This window comes from Medicago truncatula, chromosome 6, assembly GCF_003473485.1.
Source record: "Medicago truncatula cultivar Jemalong A17 chromosome 6, MtrunA17r5.0-ANR, whole genome shotgun sequence".
In the NCBI taxonomy this organism is placed as follows: Eukaryota; Viridiplantae; Streptophyta; class Magnoliopsida; order Fabales; family Fabaceae; genus Medicago; species Medicago truncatula.
In genome coordinates this window covers 37,038,757-37,059,085 of record NC_053047.1, presented here as the reverse complement: position 1 = coordinate 37,059,085, position 20,329 = coordinate 37,038,757, and the positions used below count along the sequence as shown (strand labels likewise).

At 31.9% G+C, this 20,329-nt stretch overlaps 2 protein-coding genes across 7 annotated transcripts in view; both read left to right on the top strand.

The window, feature by feature from the left end:
- LOC11419324 (disease resistance protein RPV1) overlaps nt 1–4,364 on the top strand; it is a 31,930-nt gene extending 27,566 nt beyond the window's left edge. The window contains exons 11-12 of the transcript XR_005642047.1: nt 3,333–3,423; nt 3,636–4,364. The gene's annotated coding sequence lies outside the window, so the exon portion shown is untranslated. The remainder of the gene's footprint in view (nt 1–3,332; nt 3,424–3,635) is intronic.
- Nucleotides 4,365–8,151: 3,787 nt separating this feature from the next.
- LOC11415080 (disease resistance protein RPV1) overlaps nt 8,152–20,329 on the top strand; it is a 28,909-nt gene continuing 16,731 nt past the window's right edge. Inside the window, exons 1-10 of one of the 6 annotated variants that reach the window (XM_039826579.1) lie at nt 8,152–8,708; nt 9,798–10,998; nt 13,125–13,379; nt 14,166–16,235; nt 16,321–16,615; nt 16,692–16,789; nt 17,056–17,229; nt 17,350–17,470; nt 18,139–18,333; nt 18,793–19,038. In XM_039826579.1, the coding sequence (XP_039682513.1) occupies nt 8,233–8,708; nt 9,798–10,998; nt 13,125–13,379; nt 14,166–16,235; nt 16,321–16,615; nt 16,692–16,708 (4,314 nt within the window). In that variant the 5' untranslated portion in view covers nt 8,152–8,232 and the 3' untranslated portion in view covers nt 16,709–16,789; nt 17,056–17,229; nt 17,350–17,470; nt 18,139–18,333; nt 18,793–19,038. Of the gene's footprint in view, nt 8,709–9,797; nt 10,999–13,124; nt 13,380–14,165; nt 16,236–16,320; nt 16,790–17,055; nt 17,230–17,349; nt 17,471–18,138; nt 18,334–18,779; nt 19,039–20,329 lie in introns of those variants that run through there. The other 5 variants (XM_039826578.1, XM_024785672.2, XM_039826576.1 and 2 more) reach the window with 5 other exon arrangements.

Here is a 20,329-nt window from a genome sequence, read left to right as displayed (position 1 = left end):
TATAGGGAACAAGTAAAATTGAAATCATAGTTTTTGACTGTCGGGTTAGAGTAGAATGGAAAACTTTAAAAAAGATGGTAAATCTGAAAAACACTCATTTTTAGTAATGATGTTGGCTTTTCGAAAAGTCCCAAACATCTTCCAAATACTCTAAGTGTTGAAATGTCGCAAACATCCTTCATCAGATTTCCATCTTCATCAAATCCATTTGAGTGGAAGGGATTTCTCACAAAGGCAAGTGTAACGTATTTATATCTCTGATCTTATGTGAATAAATCCGTTTTAATATTTTTCATATATTTCTTACTTATTTGCATGTTTTTCTATTTTCATTTTGGTTTTTTTGCAGAAGTTCCGGAATACGAGAGTTTTAAATCTTGATAATAGTGATCTTTTAGCACAAATATCTGATATAACTGGTCTCCCAAACATAGAAGAATTTTTAATTCAAAGTTATAAGGAACTAATTGCAATTGATAAATCGGTTGTTTTTTTAGGTAGACTTCAAATCTTGAGATTTATACATTGCGCCAAAATCTGGAGTTTTCTAGCCCTCAGTTTTGCTTCACTGGAAGAATTCGATCTTTCATATTGTGATGCTCCGGAAAGCTTTGCTCTCATGGTGAATAGATATGTTGGAGAACTTAAAATCAGAATTATTCCATCTCTCATGTTACCTTCTCCAAAAGAACCAGATCTTTCGGATTGTACTGGTCTTGAGAGTTTTCAACCTGTGGTAGATGGGTTTGGTGATAAGCTTAAAACCATGAATGTTAGAGGTTGTACCAATCTAAGGAGTATTCCACCTCTCAAGTTGGATTCACTAGAAACACTTGAACTTTCATGTTGTTATAGTCTTGAGAGTTTTCCACTTGTGGTTGACAGGTTTTTTGGAAAACTTAAAACCTTGCCTGTTACAAGTTGTAGTCTTCACGTGTACTGAAAGAGAAAAGTAACATGAAGGATATTTGATTCAGTAACCCAGAAAATTAACGATGCTAACATTGTGTTACAGCCAAGATGTTGAAGTAAGTATATCATTCATTTTACGAAATTGTCATAAATCTTGCTTCCTGTAATGTAAAATGTTAATTTGTTTCACTATTTTATGATAGATCTTTCTATGTGTTCACAATTATAGGTTGGACTATGCAATTTTTTTGACAAGTTGACATTTTTCCAGAAATCTTTAGTTTTTGGCTAATTTTAATAATTGTTAAAATTCAACATAAGCTTGCGTATAAAATTTCTTTTCATATACGCACTTCAGAAAATCATGGAAGAGTTCTAAAATATGTTTCTCACAAATTATTATATTGACATTTTTCTCTTGGAAATGATTTCGTTGATGTAACTTGGTTTCTCAATGCAGGTAGAAGAGAGCATTGGTCACTGTGCTTCTGGAAAACCAATCCAAACAACACTAGTTTAAATGCAAGGCATGAAAAATCTCCATCATTGCAGGGTGAGATTAAAGTGGTTTTACGCTATTACATGCATTCTGTCAAAAACACTCTGAACAGTTTTTTTTTATAAGATTAGTATGTTCGGATTCTTGTTATTAATAAATTGAGTAGCTAACTAATCATGGTTAGCTGTAATCTCTCTGTAGAAGAAGTGAAAACTGGTTGAGTTTTTGGAGAAGTATGTGACAGACTTGATCTGTAAATGGTATGATTCTACTGGAGATGTACTATATATTGTAGATCTCTATACGTTTATGTAAAACTGAATAATAACTTATTTCAAGTTATAAATAATGTACAACCTCCTTCAAAAAAAAAAAATGCACAACCAATAACTTAATGAGCTAATGGGTCGAATATAACTTACTGATAAAAATAAAAGATTACTCCTAATAACAAAAATATTACCCCTATTAATAGTAAAAATACACTATTTAAAACAGTTTAAAATATGTAGCGCAAAGAAATTTGAACGAAATGCTATTTTCCGTAATCCAAAATTGTCAACATTAAAATGCACCATATTCAGTTGAATTATAGACTGTAGAGGATCATTTTCCTTTGATTGATGGTTTAAGGAAGTGACTGTGTCTGTGGTATATACTCCCTGAATGAATAGAAATTGAAATGGTTATTTATGTTGATAAGAGCTTATGTTTGAAGCCGGATTTGAAGATAAACTTGTTATCTGAAGTTGTAGAAGATCACTCTGAAGTCGGAACAATCTGCTTATATGGCTATTAGTCGATGTTTTAATTCCAGGCTGATTAATTTCTATTATCTACATCCTAAGGTAACATTTTTTCAACCGCTTATCTTTGTGTATTGCTCAGATATATATATTTTTTTTCTAGTTAAGTAGAGAAGTTTGAAAGTATGATTTCTGCAAAAGAATTGATTTCATCAATTTAATATTGATATTTTTTATTTTTTTGTGTGGATATAAGGGTTCTGATATTCCTAAGGCCACACCACCACAGCCCTTTAGCCAAAGAGCTTGTAACTTGATTTTCAAAGATAGCACAGAAATTTCATTGAAATTGAACTGTCGGTGAACAACTTACATTTAAGTTAGACTGCCTAGATAGCACAGAAGGTCAAAGCATGCGGTAGAAAGAATGTACAACATTGTCTGATTGTGTGAGTAAAATCTTAATTCAGAAAGCGGAAAGCAGAACAAATCATTGTGAGTATTTAACCAAATGTTATTAATACGTCAGTACATAATATCTGCCCTCCACATTCTGTTAGCGGTGCTGAAAGCCCTGATTTGAAAGTTGTCTCTTTACAGATAGTTTGTTGACGCATACTCATGCACAGTCAGCACCTGAGAGATTGTTGCTCGGGTCTGATGTTAACCTTCAGAAAATGACTTCCCAAAACTCTGCGTCGTGTTTTAAGCCTGCAAAAAGAGTTCTCGACTTTATACTCACAAACGGCAGTGATGATATGGACAATAGTAGACATGTCTAAACCTAGCAGAGGATGTTCTGACGACTGCAGATCTTTTGATTCTGTTTCCCTGCCTCAAGGGGTATACCTGCCATCTTGTTTTCGTTTAAATTTTGGACTTAGTCTTAAAATCATACATTGGATGCATCCATCGGATAATGATACTTTTCTTGTTAATTGGTTTCTTGTTAATTAGTTTCTCAATGCAGGTAGAAGAAAGCCTTAGTCATTCCTTTCAGGAAACCAACGTGGATAAAACTGGTTTGGATGCATCGGATAATGAAACTTCATCATCGGTGGAACTGGTTAATGCAATTGACTCTATATTTGGTATGTTCTAATTCTATTTTATTATAATTCACACGATTTCATGGAAATAAACAATGTAGCTAACTAATGTTGTCCTCCCAATAGGAGAAGCTGAAGAACAGATTGAGATTTTGCAAAAGATTGTGCCAGACTGGCCTTGCAAGAAGGTGGTATCTTCCGGAGACACTATGTACTGGTGGGTCTTATTCTTTTTTTCACTGATAAACTGTTGTTCTTTTAGATTATCAGTCTATATTAGGGATGTGAAAATTCGAGCCAGAATTCTGAATTTATGCTTGTGATATATTATGGAATAGCAGAACCTAGCAGTTTGGTAGAACATCAGAACTTTTGATGGCCTTATTTTGTTCTTATTCTTCTAGCTTCCATAACATGTTATATTTGCAGCATCAAGAATGCGTCAGATTTGGACTCAGTTCGATCAAGACTTCTCAGCCATGTGACCAAAGAAGACGAGTGTTAATTGCATTGTTGCAAATGATTGTGTTGTAATGTTGTGCATAGCAAGGGAATTGTTTTGTGTAAGAAAAGTAAACAGAGAGGGGGTGGGGATTAGAACACCATACACACAACCATGTGTGAAAACTTCCTATCCCTCGTTATACGGTGGAAGGCTATTAACTTGTTGGACAGGAGGTTAGTGGTGTTGTACGTAGGTGGTTATCAAACCCAATATTGAAGTTGGTCGAAAACTGAGGGGAAACATATCTCTGGTATGATAGTTGGATTGATGATGGTTCATTGGCTTCAAGATTTAGTTGGCTTTATCAGTTTAAATTTTTTGAAATGCAATGTGGAGGAGATGGGGGAGTGGATTGTGGGGCAGGGGGCCCGGTCATGGAGGAGGGAGTTATTTCGGTGAGGGATGAACCATCTCTCACTGAGTTAAACATGGTTGTGAATCAAAGGTGTTGGGGATAGATGGATATGGAAGCATGACAATGGAGGAACATATTCTGCGAGTCATGCTTATTCTGTAATTATAAATGACGGCCTTCTGTGTAGAAATCGTTTCTTTTCAAAAACTTGGAACAAGTTGGTCCCGTTGAAGGTGTATTGTTTTGTTTGCGATTAGTGTTGAATAAAATGCCGATGAAGGAAAACCTCGTTGATCTAATATTTGCTACATCTTTCAAAGAGGAGGTGTGCAGTGGAGGCAGCCACACATTTGTTCTTTAAATGCCCCGGGTTTGCGCACGTCTGGTGGTTATGTCTTCATTGGTTGAAAATTACATCAGTTATGCATAATGACTGCCGGATCTATAACAAGTGGGTCTCTTTCTATTTACAGTTGATTAGTTAATTTAAACAATTCTAGCTTGTTGGATAATATCAAAGAGTTGGTCTTGATGGAGAAAAGTAATGAGCTAGAAGAACAAATCATTTCCATTGAAGCTGACATATTTGCTTTTGAATTTATGTAAATTTTAGTTCTTATATTCCTATAAGTTTTTATATTTAAATTTAGAAACAAAAAACTGTTGTTTTAATGAAAAGTTTATACAGATAAATATCCAACTAAAATTGGTATTTACTTTTCGAGTTCTCTTTAGTTTTTTTATATTAAGTTTTGAGTTCTCTTTAGTTAATAATTATGGTATAGGTTTACATTACAATTTGAAAAAAAAAAAATGTGTTGGTAAATGCAGAATTGTATTGAAAAAAGTCTGACTTAAATAAATTGAAAGTTACTAATAGTTACTTTTTGGGTTTCTTGATTAAAAATCGAAACAGTAAAAATTACTGGGGTGGAAAATAATATAGTTTCTTTTGGTTACAATAATATAGTTGGCAACAATAGAATAAATTCCATTTTAATAAATTGAAATAATCACATTGAGGAAATTTAGAACAAAAATTGGCAACCCCAATACCATGTTTTTTTCCTCTTCCAATGAAAACAAAAATAAGGAATTGACAAAAGCACCGGTTAGTTTCAGTCCACTATATAAGTCCTATATAGTGTTGCAACATTCTTAACTCAATCTCAAAATTTGATAACAAAAATAATGTGTTGCAACATGCAAGTCCTATATATGCAATGTTTGGAATTGTCCTTAGTAATAAAAAATTCAAAGACCAATTAAAAAATTCACGGTTGAGGTTCCACCATTGAGGTATTTTATTGAAAATTTAGTACTTCATTACTGTAAACGGAAAATAGTTATGTAAAGTATAATCCAACTACAATGCATTTGATCGATATTCTTGAAAATCGTTTTTCTATTAGTCAGAGCAAACATCCATTTAGGTCACTCAAAGTGTGATGCACCGTTATTCATAGTCTCTAAATATATTAAGTTGCACATACAGTCATTGTTAGTAATTTTATGGTTTAAATTCAGCAACAAAAGAAATATTCGAAGTTGTTTGAAGTCCTTTCCATTACTTTCTAAAAACTAAAAAGACCTTCTATTGATTGTAAGATATAAACTTGATTAAAACTACTGCTTGGTGGAATATTAGAACAGTTACTCAGTAGAACATTAAAATAATTGGCTTGAACCATAGTTCAACTTCCACGACTAAACAATTCATGCACAAGCCTTCCTAACAAGATTATTATGTTTACAGAATTTAGTCTTGTCATATTTTTATTAAAAACATGAATGCCCTATAAATGTTTAGGTTAAAAATCAGCTTTTTCTTTCAATTATTTAAGGCTATTGCCCTTTGAACCATTGATTCTAATTTCATACTTGGTTTGTCCCATTTCATTGAGTTGTCAAGAAACCAAGAAAAACTTAGAGTTAGTCCAACATTAATCTCCAACATATACTATATCACTTTCAAATATAATACACAAAAACCGATTATTTCGACCGTGCAACGCACATGTCTCAATCTAGTTTAAACTTAATTTTCAGGTGTTCACATGCATGTAAATTTGACATATGTAATTATTGTTTACCACATCTAAATTTATAGTTAATGAAATTCGTTGATGGTTTATATGTTTCGACATCTAGTATATCAATTAATCATTCATTAAACATGATTAATTAACCATGTATTTGAATTGGGTTAATCAATTAAAAAGTTCTTTAAATTTAATTGTTCAAATCACGCAATCATATATTTTTTTAATAGCAAATGTTAGTAGTTATATATTTAGATTAATATCTATTATTTTGTTCGGGTTTCAACCTAAGACTTCCAACTTCTTTCTCTTAGCTCTAAGTAGTTGAACTTCATGTGGGCTACATCATTTTACGTAGGACTCATTTCTACAAATAGGAACCCATATTAATTTCACCATATAAGAAAGATAGTGTGAAAATGTTAGAAAACTAGGAGTGTGTTGATCGCATTTCTATAATTTATAGAATACAAATAAGCAAGTGAATGATCAAAATAATTAAGAACTACTTATTCATTAATGGAGATTATAGGAAAGTGGAAGATTAAAGATCTAACATTCACTAAGTTTATTATTCATAACAAGAAGAAATCACTAAATAAAAAAAGTGTAATTTGAATGGAAGTATATTTATTCATATCGTCAATGAGGAATTTCAAATCTCACATCTCTATATGGTTTTCCATGTACATAAAGAATTGGGTCTGTTTATTCTCAAATGAAAGCAACTATTATTTTGATTATTTAAAAGAATAGTTGGTTTCACTTGTCTTCTCATTTATTTTGTCAAACCTCCATAATGTTCCTTTATTTTAATTAGCTTCTAAATATGTCTTTCGGCTATGTTATTCTCTTCTCCTATTGTTTTGCCTCAACATTGCTCCATTATTTTGATATGTACGAAAAAGTCATTAACTTTTGTATTATTTATTTATGGTATATGATAAAGGCAATAATAGATCTACCTTTAGTAATCCAACTTTAGGTCCCTCCCTTCTTTAAAAAAAAAAATTAGGTCCCTCCACTACGCGTAATAAGAAGATTTAGTCAAAACAAATCATAATTAAAAGATGTGTAAAAAATAAGACCAAAAAAAAAAAAGATGTGTGAAAAATATCAATATAAAAGGACCATCATATCAAATTAATAATGGACTAATGGTGGACTTGTTTTGTGCTTTATATATTCCTTTAGAATTTTGAGACTCAACAACTCTACGGCACCAACCCGTAAGATTAAGATTCAAGGGTCATGCTAAAAGTGTTTTAAAAACATTATTTAAGGAAATAATAAAATTAATAAATATATTTAAGCAAAATATAAGTCAAACACATATAAAAATTTATAGGGAAGTCAATGAGTATCAATAAGCTTGAAAACTATGGTCTCTCCATTTTTATTAGGTATGAGATTTTCTTAATTCATGAAAAGTGGAGTATGGTCCCTAGTGTTTTTTTTCTTCAAAATCCATTATAACTGTTACCAACCCAACACTTTCATCACATCGTCCATATTCCTTACTCAATACAGATTAACACTTACACTTCCTCTCTTCTCTTGATACAAAAAATAGATGGTGGATCCTACCATTAAGTGGGTCCCACCATCATTAATTATATTTTACTTTTTTCAAGATTTTATGTGTCTTTATTTCTCCAAATTGAAGAAATGGAGAAACACATAAATGGAGAGGATCCTAACCCAATTACATCTATTGTGGTTGATCTACTATATTAGTCCCCGATTTTCAATGGCTAAAAATATAGTTGTGTGAACTAAACAATTTTTTATTTGACAATTTTTCTTTCTTTTTCTTTTTATCTATTTGATTTAAAAATTGTTCAGGAGATCGGATAAAAATGGATAATATGACCAAACAAAAACAAGAATTCATGTGACTGTTTAGAAACAATAATGGTAACACCCACAAATATAGTACTGACACAAGCGCGTCCCAACAGTTTAACATTTCTGCTTGATCAATAATATACTGACAAGTGTGTGTCCCACCTTCTTGACTTTAGATACTCCAAAGTCTTTTTGAAGTTCACTACACTCATCCTAGCTCAATTTTATCCAAACAACTGTTCTTTCATTTGAATACATATTCATCAAACCACACTCATGGCTCCCCTCACAGTCACAAATCAATTCAAGTATGATGTTTTTCTCAGTTTTAGAGGCGAGGATACTCGTCATGGTTTCACCGGTTATCTCAAGAAAGCTCTTGATGACAAAGGAGTTCGAACTTTCATGGATGCCAAGGAGCTTAAAAAAGGCGAAGAAATCACACCATCACTTCTCAAAGCAATTGAAGACTCCATGATGGCCATCATTGTCCTCTCTGAAAATTATGCTTCTTCATCCTTTTGCTTACAAGAACTTTCTCATATCCTTGATACAATGAAAGATAAGGCGGGTCGTTACGTTTTGCCGGTATTTTATAAGGTGGATCCTTCTGATGTAAGAAAGTTGAAAAGGAGTTATGGTGAAGCAATGGATAAACATGATGCGGCCAGCTCCTCAAGTCATGATGTGAATAATAAATGGAAGGCTTCTCTTCAACAAGTTGCTAATTTGTCCGGCTCTCATTACAAAGGGTACACTTCTATCTTTGTATTTAATAGGCTTAATTGCACTTTTGGACCCCTATCTTTCCAAAAGTTGCAGTTATGGACCCCTAATTAATTTAAATACAAAACTGCCCCTTATGTTTTGATTCTTTGATTGGACCCCCAAGGCAAAAAAAAATAAAAAAATTGACACGTGACACCTCACTTAAGGTGCCACATCAGTGTTGACCGAGTCAACAATGGACTGGGGGTCCAAAACTGCCAAAGAATCAAAACATAGGGGGCTGTTTTGTATTTAAATTAATTAGGGGTCCATAACCGCAACTTTTGAAAAGATAGGGGTCTAAAAGTGCAATTAAGCCTATTTAATATCAACTAACTAATAATTTATCTCTTTTCTTATTTTATCTTTTACCATATTATTAATTTATTTGTATCTTTCTTTATCACATTTTTTTTAAAAGCTTAATTGATATGCTAGACTGTAAAGAGAAATCACTCACTAAAAAACATGTAAAGAGAATGTTTTTTTTTTTTACATAAAATAGTTTTTTTTTTTTTTTTTACATAAAATAGTAAAGGGGATGATAATAAGCTAAATAATTTTTTTCTTAAAAAATATACGATAATTGTATTTGTTGATTCATTTTTCAAAAACTTAAGCAACAAACATGGCAGATGACAATTTTAGTTATAACATAGACTTGCGTGTACTTTTGATCCCCATTTATCATAATTGTGTGATTTTAACCTCCTATGTTTTTGAGCGATTTTGGACCCTTATATTTTCCTTCTTTATGATTTTATAGTCTCTCTTATAATTTTCCTCCAAATTTATGTTGTGGCGATATGATTTATTGCTATGACACTCAACCCATGACCGTTCTTAAAATTAAAAAATATAACTCCAAAAAATGCCAAAATGTTTGTTACCCTAATTAAAAGTTTGTTCCGCTCTTAAGTGTACAAGCTGATTTTTGGCATTTTTTAATTTTAAAGAAAAATCACAACTATGAGAGTTGAGTGTTAAGTCAATAAAAGATGCAACAACATCTTAAGAAATATGAGTTTATTGAGAAATATGAGTTGAACGACCACTTTTCTCTTATTGGATAGGGATGAGTATGAGTATGAGTTTATTGAGAAGATTATTGAACAAGTCTTAAGAAATATAAAACCTATTGTCTTACCTGCTGGTGATTGCCTAGTTGGACTAGAGCACCAAAAGCAACATGTGACTTCGCTTTTGAATGTTGGGTCTAATGATACAATCCACATGGTGGGGATCCATGGGATTGGTGGAATAGGGAAAACTACTCTTGCTCTAGAAGTTTATAATTCGATTGTCCATCAATTTCAATGTTCCTGTTTTTTTGAAAAAGTCAGAGACTTTAAGGAAAGTGGGTTGATATATCTCCAAAAGATCCTTCTGTCTCAAATTGTTGGAGAGACGAACATGGAGATAACCAGTGTTAGACAAGGAGTTTCAATATTACAACAAAGGCTTCACCAAAAGAAGGTTCTTTTACTTCTGGATGATGTTGACAAGGATGAGCAATTAAAGGCTATTGCTGGAAGTTCCGAATGGTTTGGTCTAGGAAGTAGAGTCATCATCACGACTCGGGACAAAAGATTGCTAACATATCATGGGATTGAAAGAAGATATGAGGTGAAGGGATTGAACGATGCAGATGCTTTTGACTTGGTGGGATGGAAAGCTTTAAAAAATTATTATAGTCCAAGCTATAAAGATGTTTTATTAGAACAAAAGCAAGGAAGAGAATTGAATGCGAATGAATTGTGTAGACTGAAATATTTGAAGAAAGATGTACGTTTTTCAAGTTATGCGAATGTTTTAAAACGTGCTGTCGCATATGCTTCTGGCCTTCCACTTGCTTTGGAAGTCATAGGTTCTCACTTTTTTAACAAGACAATAGAACAATGTAATCATGTACTAGATCGTTGTGAAAGGGTTCCTGATAAAAAGATCCAAACAACACTACAAGTGAGCTTTGATGCTTTGCAGGATGAAGACAAATTTGTTTTTCTTGACATTGCTTGTTGCCTCAAAGGATGGAATTTGACAAGAGTAGAAGAAATACTTCATGCTCATTATGGTAATATCATGAAAGATCACATTGATGTGTTAGTGGAAAAATCTCTCATAAAAATAAGCGTTTCTGGTAATGTAACATTACATGATTTGATAGAGGATATGGGGAAAGAAATTGTTAGACGAGAATCACCTGAAGATCCTGGAAAACGCACTAGGTTATGGGCCTATGAAGATATAAAGAAAGTTTTTAAAGAAAATACGGTGAGTTATTATAATGATATGAATGGTTTGACTTTTCATCTTTAACGTAGATTTTATGTTACTAATAATGTTCATGTTACCCTTTTGGCTTAATGCATTATTTAATGTCACCATATCACAAATTTTTATACTCTATTTATGCGAAATTCTAACAAGTCTACTTATGACAACTTAAAGTAGAAACTTTATTTTAAAAATTATGTTCAACATATTAAACTATTAGTAAAAAATAATTTTTTTCTACCTAAAATTTAACAATTGTTTACTTTTTTGAATCCTTAACGAGTGCAGTTAGCACTTATTAGCATGACTCTTAATTTATATATACCCTCAATGTATTACATATACATTAGTTAATGAATGCATGTGTAATTTGTAATAATTTGTCGTATCTCCTTAATTGATATGCCAATACATTCTGGAATGCATATGTAATTATTTTGGGTCTTGCTAACTAGTGTCTTAAGGACAATGGTTAAGGATTCTATTAATAGAAATATTATCTTGGAAATACAAGTTTTTATTTTTGTCTTAACAATAATTACATCACTTTTCAATGCAAACTTACTTATTTTAGTACTTTAACCAATGTCCTAAGGGCAATGGTTAGAATAGAATTCTCCAATTTTTTTTAACACTGACGGTGTATGTAAATTAAACTTTTGTAATATTTAAAAAGGTCATGCTAACTTGTGTCATAAATGCACAAGTTAATGAGCTTAAAATAGAGCTAGAAAGATAAGTTTTTACTCTCTCTGTTTCAAAATACATGTCGTAGTCAATCACTTCACATATGTCAGTGCATAACTTTGACCATTAATATATTTAATTATCTAAAGTAAAAAATTGTAAAAATTTAGTATTTTGAATATATTTATCGATACAAATCAAGCAACAACTTACATGCTAGTATTTGTATTTATATATTAGTTAAAAATTATGGTCAAAGCAAGTCATGTGAATAGTACACATTGCAAAATTGTGACATGTATTTTGAAATAGATGAAATATATTTAAAAGATAACTTTTAGGACATTGAATGTACATTTAGATTCTTGAAAAAATAACTTGTATGCCTCAAGGACACAAGTTAGTTTTTTCCTATATAAAAATGGAAATAAAAAATAAGTTTATATCGAAGGTTAAATTATATCAGACGTCCTTTAAATTATTTAAGGAAAATGCTAGATATCAAGAATGATTTTATCAAGAAAGATTTAAGAATGACATGGCAGAATAATGACCCTTAGATTTCAGTCTTATTTATTATCCTTTCATAAAAAATAAAAATAAAATACATAACATCCACCACCCCATGATTTCCGGCCAGGCTGAGATTTTATTGGCTAACCAATTGATCATTCTTGAATCTTTCTTGATTATTCTGTCATGTCATTCTTGAATATTTCTTGATATATAGCATTACTCATTATTTAATTGTAACCAATTGATCCTTTAAGTTTTTTTCGTACAATTATTTAAGTTAATTAATTATAACAAAGTTAGTCCTTTAAATTATTTAATCGTAACTTTTAGGACCCGAATAACTTACATTTTTAAGATCTAAAATCGCCTAAATTATTACAGTTCAATAACTTAAAGAACCTAATTATTATAAAAAAAAAAATTTAACAACCAATTTATTACAATTAAATAACTTAGAAGACATCTGATGTAATTTTACCCTATATTGAAAATACAACATTTGAAACTTTTAATTTAAGATATTGAATGTATAACTCTAAAAATATAAAAATTTAGTGTGTGTTTTGAATGAAGGGTTTATGAGAGAGGAATGGAGGGAAAGCGTTATTTTTCTTTTTTAAATTACAGACATTATAAAATAATTCTTAGAAAAATAAATTAACAAAAGAAAATCATGATAAATGATCATGTAATACTTCAAAAACACTTAATTTGTTTTTTTTTTTTTACATTATTCGTAATCTAAAAATTAAAAATGAGTTATTCCCTCCATTCCCTTTTTAAACCCTCAATCTAAACACACACTTAAATTTAGTTTCTTGTCTCAAGGACACAATCTAGTTTGTTATAAAAATCACAATGAAACTTTGAACCAGCGAGATCTTTAAATATCAGTTAATTTGTCCTTTTTTTGTTTACAGGGAACAAGTACCATTAAAATCATACATTTCCAATTTGACCCATGGATTGAAAAAAAGAAGGATGCCTCAGATGGAAAAGCTTTCAAGAAGATGAAAAATCTCAGAACACTAATTTTTAGTACTCCTGTTTGTTTTTCTGAAACTTCTGAACATATTCCAAATAGTCTACGAGTGCTAGAATATTCCAATCGCAATCGCAATTATTACCATAGCCGTGGATCAAATCTATTTGAGTGGGACGGCTTTCTCAAAAAGGCAAGTGATTCATATCTCTTTTTCTATATTAATAAGGCTTAAATATGTTTGGGTCTTGCTAACCAGCCAAAAGTAGCATGTATCATTTTGACTCTTAAAAAGTTAAATTTATCACTTTTCACCATTTTTCAATACTATATTTCTATTTTTATCCATTTATCCAATGCCCCAAGGGCAATGATTAGCATTCTCCAATATATTTTTATCCCTATAAAATTGAAACCTTTTAAGTTTAGTCTTTACTTAATTTTAATAGTTCTTTTAGCCTCTAATAAAATTTTCTGCCCTCAGTATTAGTCTCTGCGCAATTCAAATTTGTTTAATTTATGCTTAAACTCTTGAGTTTTTCAACAATTTTTTGTAGACGTGTTAAACATATTACAAAAAGTTCCTCTGCAAAAAATTCTCACAAAATTTGATTTCAACGTCCATATTTTGTTACTTATATCTTTAACTTTTGTCGTTTTGAAAAATTCATATTTAATTCTTTTCATGTTAATAAATTCTAAATTTTAGTAAATGAACCTTTCATAGTGTTTTAAGTTTGTCTCAAAAAAATCGTTCAAAAATTTAAGAGTTTAAGGATAATTAAACAAACTTTGTTGTAGTAGGGACTAAAATTAGAAGTAATTTTTTTTGGAGGGCCTAAAAAACCTATTAAAATTATGTAAGGACTAAACTTATAAGTTCTCAATTTTATAGAGACCAAAAACATATTTAAGACTGTTAACAAATCCGGTTTAATATTATTCATTAATTTCTTATTTATTTTCATTTTTTTTGCAGAAGTTTGAGAATATGAAAGTTTTAAATTATGATTGCGATACACTATTAACAAGAATGCCTGATATCTCTAATCTCCCAAATTTAGAACAATTTTCAATTCAAGATTGTACTAGTTTAATTACAATTGATGAATCTGTTGGCTTTTTGAGTAAACTTAAAATCTTGAGATTGATAGGTTGCAATAACCTCCAGAGTGTTCCACCACTCAATTCAGCTTCACTGGTAGAACTCAATCTTTCACACTGTCATAGTCTAGAAAGTTTTCCTCCCGTGGTGAGTGGATTTCTTGGAGAACTTAAAATCTTGAGGGTTATAGGTAGCAGCAAAATCAGACTTATTCCATCTCTCGTGTTACCTTCTCTAGAAGAACTCGATCTTTTAGATTGTACTAGTCTTGACAGTTTTTCACATATGGTGTTTGGTGATAAGCTTAAAACCATGAGTTTTAGAGGTTGCTACGAGTTAAGGAGTATTCCACCTCTCAAGTTGGATTCACTTGAAAAACTTTACCTATCATATTGTCCCAATCTCGTGAGTATATCACCTCTCAAGTTGGATTCACTAGAAAAACTTGTCCTTTCAAATTGTTATAAGCTCGAGAGCTTTCCAAGCGTGGTGGATGGATTTCTTGGAAAACTTAAAACCCTGTTTGTTCGAAATTGTCACAATCTTAGGAGTATTCCAACTCTCAAGTTGGATTCACTTGAAAAACTTGACCTATCACATTGTCGCAATCTCGTGAGTATTTCACCTCTCAAGTTGGATTCACTAGAAACACTTGGCCTATCAAATTGTTATAAGCTCGAGAGCTTTCCAAGCGTGGTGGATGGATTTCTTGGAAAACTTAAAACCCTGTTTGTTCGAAATTGTCACAATCTTAGGAGTATTCCAACTCTCAGGTTGGATTCACTTGAAAAACTTGACCTATCACATTGTCGCAATCTCGTGAATATCTTACCTCTCAAGTTGGATTCACTAGAAAAACTTTACCTTTCAAGTTGTTATAAGCTCGAGAGTTTTCCAAATGTGGTGGATGGGTTTCTTGGAAAACTTAAAACCCTATTTGTGAAAAGTTGTCACAATCTCAGGAGTATTCCAGCTCTCAAGTTGGATTCACTTGAAAAACTTTACCTATCATATTGTCGCAATCTCGTGAGTATTTCACCTCTCAAGTTGGATTCACTAGAAAAACTTGTCATTTCAAATTGTTATAAGCTTGAGAGCTTTCCAGGCGTGGTGGATGGGTTGTTGGATAAACTTAAAACCTTGTTTGTTAAAAATTGTCACAATCTTAGGAGTATTCCAGCTCTCAAGTTAGATTCACTTGAAAAACTTGACCTATCACATTGTCACAATCTTGTGAGTATTCCATCTCTCAAGTTGGATTCACTAGAAACACTTAACCTTTCAGATTGTTATAAGCTCGAGAGCTTTCCAAGTGTTGTGGATGGGTTGTTGGATAAATTGAAATTCTTGAATATTGAAAATTGCATCATGCTTAGGAATATCCCACGGCTCAGTTTGACTTCGTTGGAACAATTCAATCTTTCATGTTGTTATAGGCTTGAGAGTTTTCCAGAAATATTGGGAGAGATGAGAAATATACCAAGACTCCACTTGGATGAAACTCCCATAAAAGAATTACCGTTTCCATTTCAAAATCTTACACAGCCCCAAACATATTATCCATGTAACTGTGGACATTCTTGCTTTCCAAATAGAGCTTCTTTGATGTCAAAAATGGCTGAACTCTCCATTCAGGCCGAGGAAAAAATGAGCCCAATACAATCTTCACATGTAAAGTATATTTGTGTGAAGAAATGCAAACTTTCAGATGAATATCTGTCAAAAACTCTCATGTTGTTTGCTAATGTGAAAGAATTACACCTAACTAACAGTAAATTCACAGTTATTCCTAAATCTATTGAAAAATGTAATTTTCTATGGAAACTGGTCTTGGATGATTGTAAGGAACTTGAGGAAATTAAAGGGATTCCTCCATGCTTAAGAGAGTTATCTGCAGTAAACTGCAAATTGACTTCGTCATGCAAAAGCAATTTACTAAATCAGGTTATATTTATTTATTTTTAAATTTGTACTGTATTTTCTATTCTTCTTGATATCGTTAAACTTACATTTAATTTATGAATAACAGAAATTACATGAGGCTGGAAACACTCGGTTTTGTTTGCCACGGGCAAAGATTCCAGAGTGGTTTGACCACCAATGCGAGGCAGGAATGTCAGTTTCTTTCTGGTTTTGTAACAAGTTTCCTTCCATAGCTCTCGGTGTTGTTTCTGCATATACATGGGGTTATCTTGAACATCCTGCAAGAGTGATCATCAACGACAATACATTTTTCTATACACATGGTAGGAAGATTGATAGGTGTTCACGACCGGACACATATCATTTGCATCTTTTTCATATGCAAGTGGAATACTTCAATGGTAATATGGATAAAGCACTTTTAGAAAATAAATGGAACCATGCAGAGGTTGACTTTGGATTCCCATTCATGTTTAGTGGAATCCATGTATTGAAAGAGAAGAGTAACATGAAGGATATTAGATTCACCAATCCAGAGAATGATGCTAACATTGTGTTACACTCGGGATTTTGAAGTAAGTATATCATTCATTTTACCCAAATAGTCGTAAAATTTTCTTCCTGTAGTGTTGTAGGATGTTAATTTGTTTCATAATTTTATAATAGATTTTTCAATTTATTCAGCAAATCACGATTATAGGTTGGACTATCCATGTTTTAACGACAATTTGGCATGTTTATGCAGATGTATTGAATTTTTTCCCTTATTTTTTTTTTGGAGACGGTAACAAAACAACTTATGGCAGAAATAATGAGTTCGACTATCTTCTTTTTCTATTAGGCTGAAGAATGGATCCAATGGTATGTGATGAATCAGTGAAAGATGCTTCAGATTTCTAATGAGAAGAAGATTCTCCACACAGTTGATAAATGAATTGCATGTCCCACTCCAGAGAAGATCTGACCATTATTTCCCATCAATTTCAAGGATCCCACAAACCAAGCTTCCGGAAAAGTATGAACCCTAATTAAATTTAACATTTTTCCAATTTTTATAGAAAAATTTAGATTTTTGATTTTTTTTTTTAATGTTTTGTAGAAAAAAAATGTGATTTATGAATTTTTTTTTAAACAGGTACAAGACTGTTGCTGATTTGTTTAGTGATATGAGTTGTTCGCTTAGATTGTTGCATCTGCATAAAAATTCTCCAAATTTTTTGAAATATTTGCAACAAGGTTGAAGTTCTTGATAAGAGGTGATTTTTTTAATCCTCCCAAATTAATTTATGGATGATATAGATACGTTCCATTTTACCGTTGTATACAGATAGTTTCCTTCTAGTTAAAATAATCTTTATACATCTGACGTGGTCCAGTGTAAATGTGTAATCAATGTCAATATGTCACACTATCATTTTTTGGTATCATAGTCCCAGGATTTTGGAATTCATGATTACTAATGTGGTGGCAGTTAGGTTTTCATTATCTGCATATTACTCTGCTGTGATTTGTGATTCCATATGTAAGTATGTTATACTTAGTTAAAAATGTATTAATGATAATAAGAAAGTATTGTATGAGATTTCGTAAAAAATGGTTTGACACTTTGATGGTTATCTAGGCATGCTATACTTAGTTGAAAATGTGTTGATGATTACGAGAAAGAAAGTATATGAGATTTTGTGGCTATTAGTTACACTTGCGTTTTTCAACTACTTTTCTTTGGGTCTGGCGCAGCTATATTTTGTTATTCATAGTTAACTAGAAAAATTGGAAAGTATGACTGCTGAAAAAGAATTGATTTCATCACTTTAATTTTGAAAAAATAATTGGTCCATGAGTACATAAGACCTCCCCTCCACATTCTGTTATCCGTGTTGAAAGCTTTGATTTGAAAATTGTCTCTTGTTCGGATTGTTTGAAGACAAACATACCTGCACAGTCAGCACCTGAGAGAAAGCTTCAGAAAATAACTCCCAAAAGTCTGCATCGTATTTTAAGCCTGCAAAAAGAGTGCTCAAGTTTACACTCACAGAAGGCAGTGATGATTTGGACAATAGAGGATGTTCTGAGGAGTGAGGACTGCAAATCTTTTGGTTCTGTTTCCCTACCTCAGCAGGTATGTCATCTTGTTTTGGTTTCAATTTTGGATTTATTCTATTTTTGCACCTTTCAATCTATATATACTGCATTTTGCCAAAACAAAAAAGTATATCCTTCCCGGAGAACTTGCAAAGAAAACAAGTTTTTCCCGACATATTAGTAGTTCATGTTAAATTCTAACTAATTAGTACGACAGTCATCAATCATATATTCATGCATGAAAAAGTTGAACTTTGGAGATGGTTATAAGTTATAACTTATAAGATAGATATTGGGTGAGAAACATGTTGATTTAGAGTGAAACATCGGGGATAGTTATAATGAAAACATTAATGTTTTTATTCACAACACATTTATAAAATCACAGTTTAGTTGATTTATTAAATTGGCTGCATCAAATAGGGTGTTAAATGGGTATAGCAATTTTTCTGTCGTGGAAGTAATTGCTTTTGTGTTAATTAGTATCTCTATGCAGGTAGATGAGAACCTTAGTCATTCTTTTCATAAAATCAATGTAGATCAACATTGTTTGGATGCATCGGATAACAATCCTTCATCATCGGTGGAACTGGTTAATGTGATTGACTCTATATTTGACTCGGTCGAGAGATCTTCAATCACAAAAGAGGAACTACTGCAAAAGATAATGAACTGTTTAGATTTTGTTGAGATTAGCATGTTCTAATTATGTAGTACATGGTTTCTTAGGATTATTATTTCATTTTGGTGACAAATCCTTCACAACAACAACAACAACAAATACATCAATAGAATGTTCCACAAGAAACCCATGGGCTTTTAAGTCAGAAATAAACTAAAAAGCAGCTGGATCAAGAAGCAAAAGCAGCAAAAGGAGGAGTTGCAGTCTAAATAAAATAAACTCAAATAACCACTTAAAAACACTAATTATTGACTCATCAAACTCTCCCATACTTGAATCTTTTCTTGTCCTCAAGCAAGAGGCATAAACATTAGCAGCATAAACAAAATTTAACATATGACAACACAATTAAAACTCTTTTCTCCTCCAAGGCTTTGTTATTGGTGTACACTAATCACAACTTCAGGCATTTCTCATGAACCTATTCAACCCAACAATCAAGTCTCAAGTGAGTGTGTGTGTGTGTAGTCCAACTTTTTCTTGCTCCTGTGTAAGAGATATTATGAGGAAACATGTTCTAACCTTAACACTTAACCAACCGAAAGAAGTCATTTCTTCATTTCATATAAAAGAGGTGGCAATTATTTGATCATTTGACATTTTGAGTAAGAAGGAATTACATAAGCTACTTTTAGTTTTCAAGATGACAACATCTTTACGCGTGAAGACAGGTAGTGCGGCTCCTGCCCCCCCGAGTCAATGATGTACCCTTATAAATATATTTGCTTCCGACCCTCTTGATAATCAACTTAGTTTTAGGCATTTGATCATTTTAATGTCTTGGTGACCAGACATTACCGGTTTCTTTACGGTCACTTATTATTATTTTTTTCAAGTCTTTTCTCCCCACACAAACTTATACTACTTTTACTCTGAAGAATTTTAAGGGTCAATTTACCATTATAAAGTTAGAACGTGCTCCTTAAAATACCTACCTACACACTTACTCAAAGACTGCAACTATGTGTTTTTCTCAAAGAGATTTTTCACAATAAACATGACGTGGGTATAGCAAGAACACTCAAAACACAAGAAATAATTTTCATGTACAAAAAGAAACAGTCATTCGGAATAAAAATTTATGTCATATTTCGCAATAAAAAAACAAGCTGCTTTACATGCCTTTCACTTTAAACAAAAAAAAAAATTAAAATTCAAGGGAGCTTGAAACACTACGACGCTTGACATTTTATTGACTCCCCCATACTTGGGTAAAACATTGTCCTCAATGATTTAAAAAAAATCAAAAATAAAAGAAAAAGGAAAAGGGAAAGCTCACAATTTATTGGGGTCCTTGTGGAGGAACCTGGAGGTTGAAGTGTTGCATCATTCTCAAGAGCATTTGCTTATT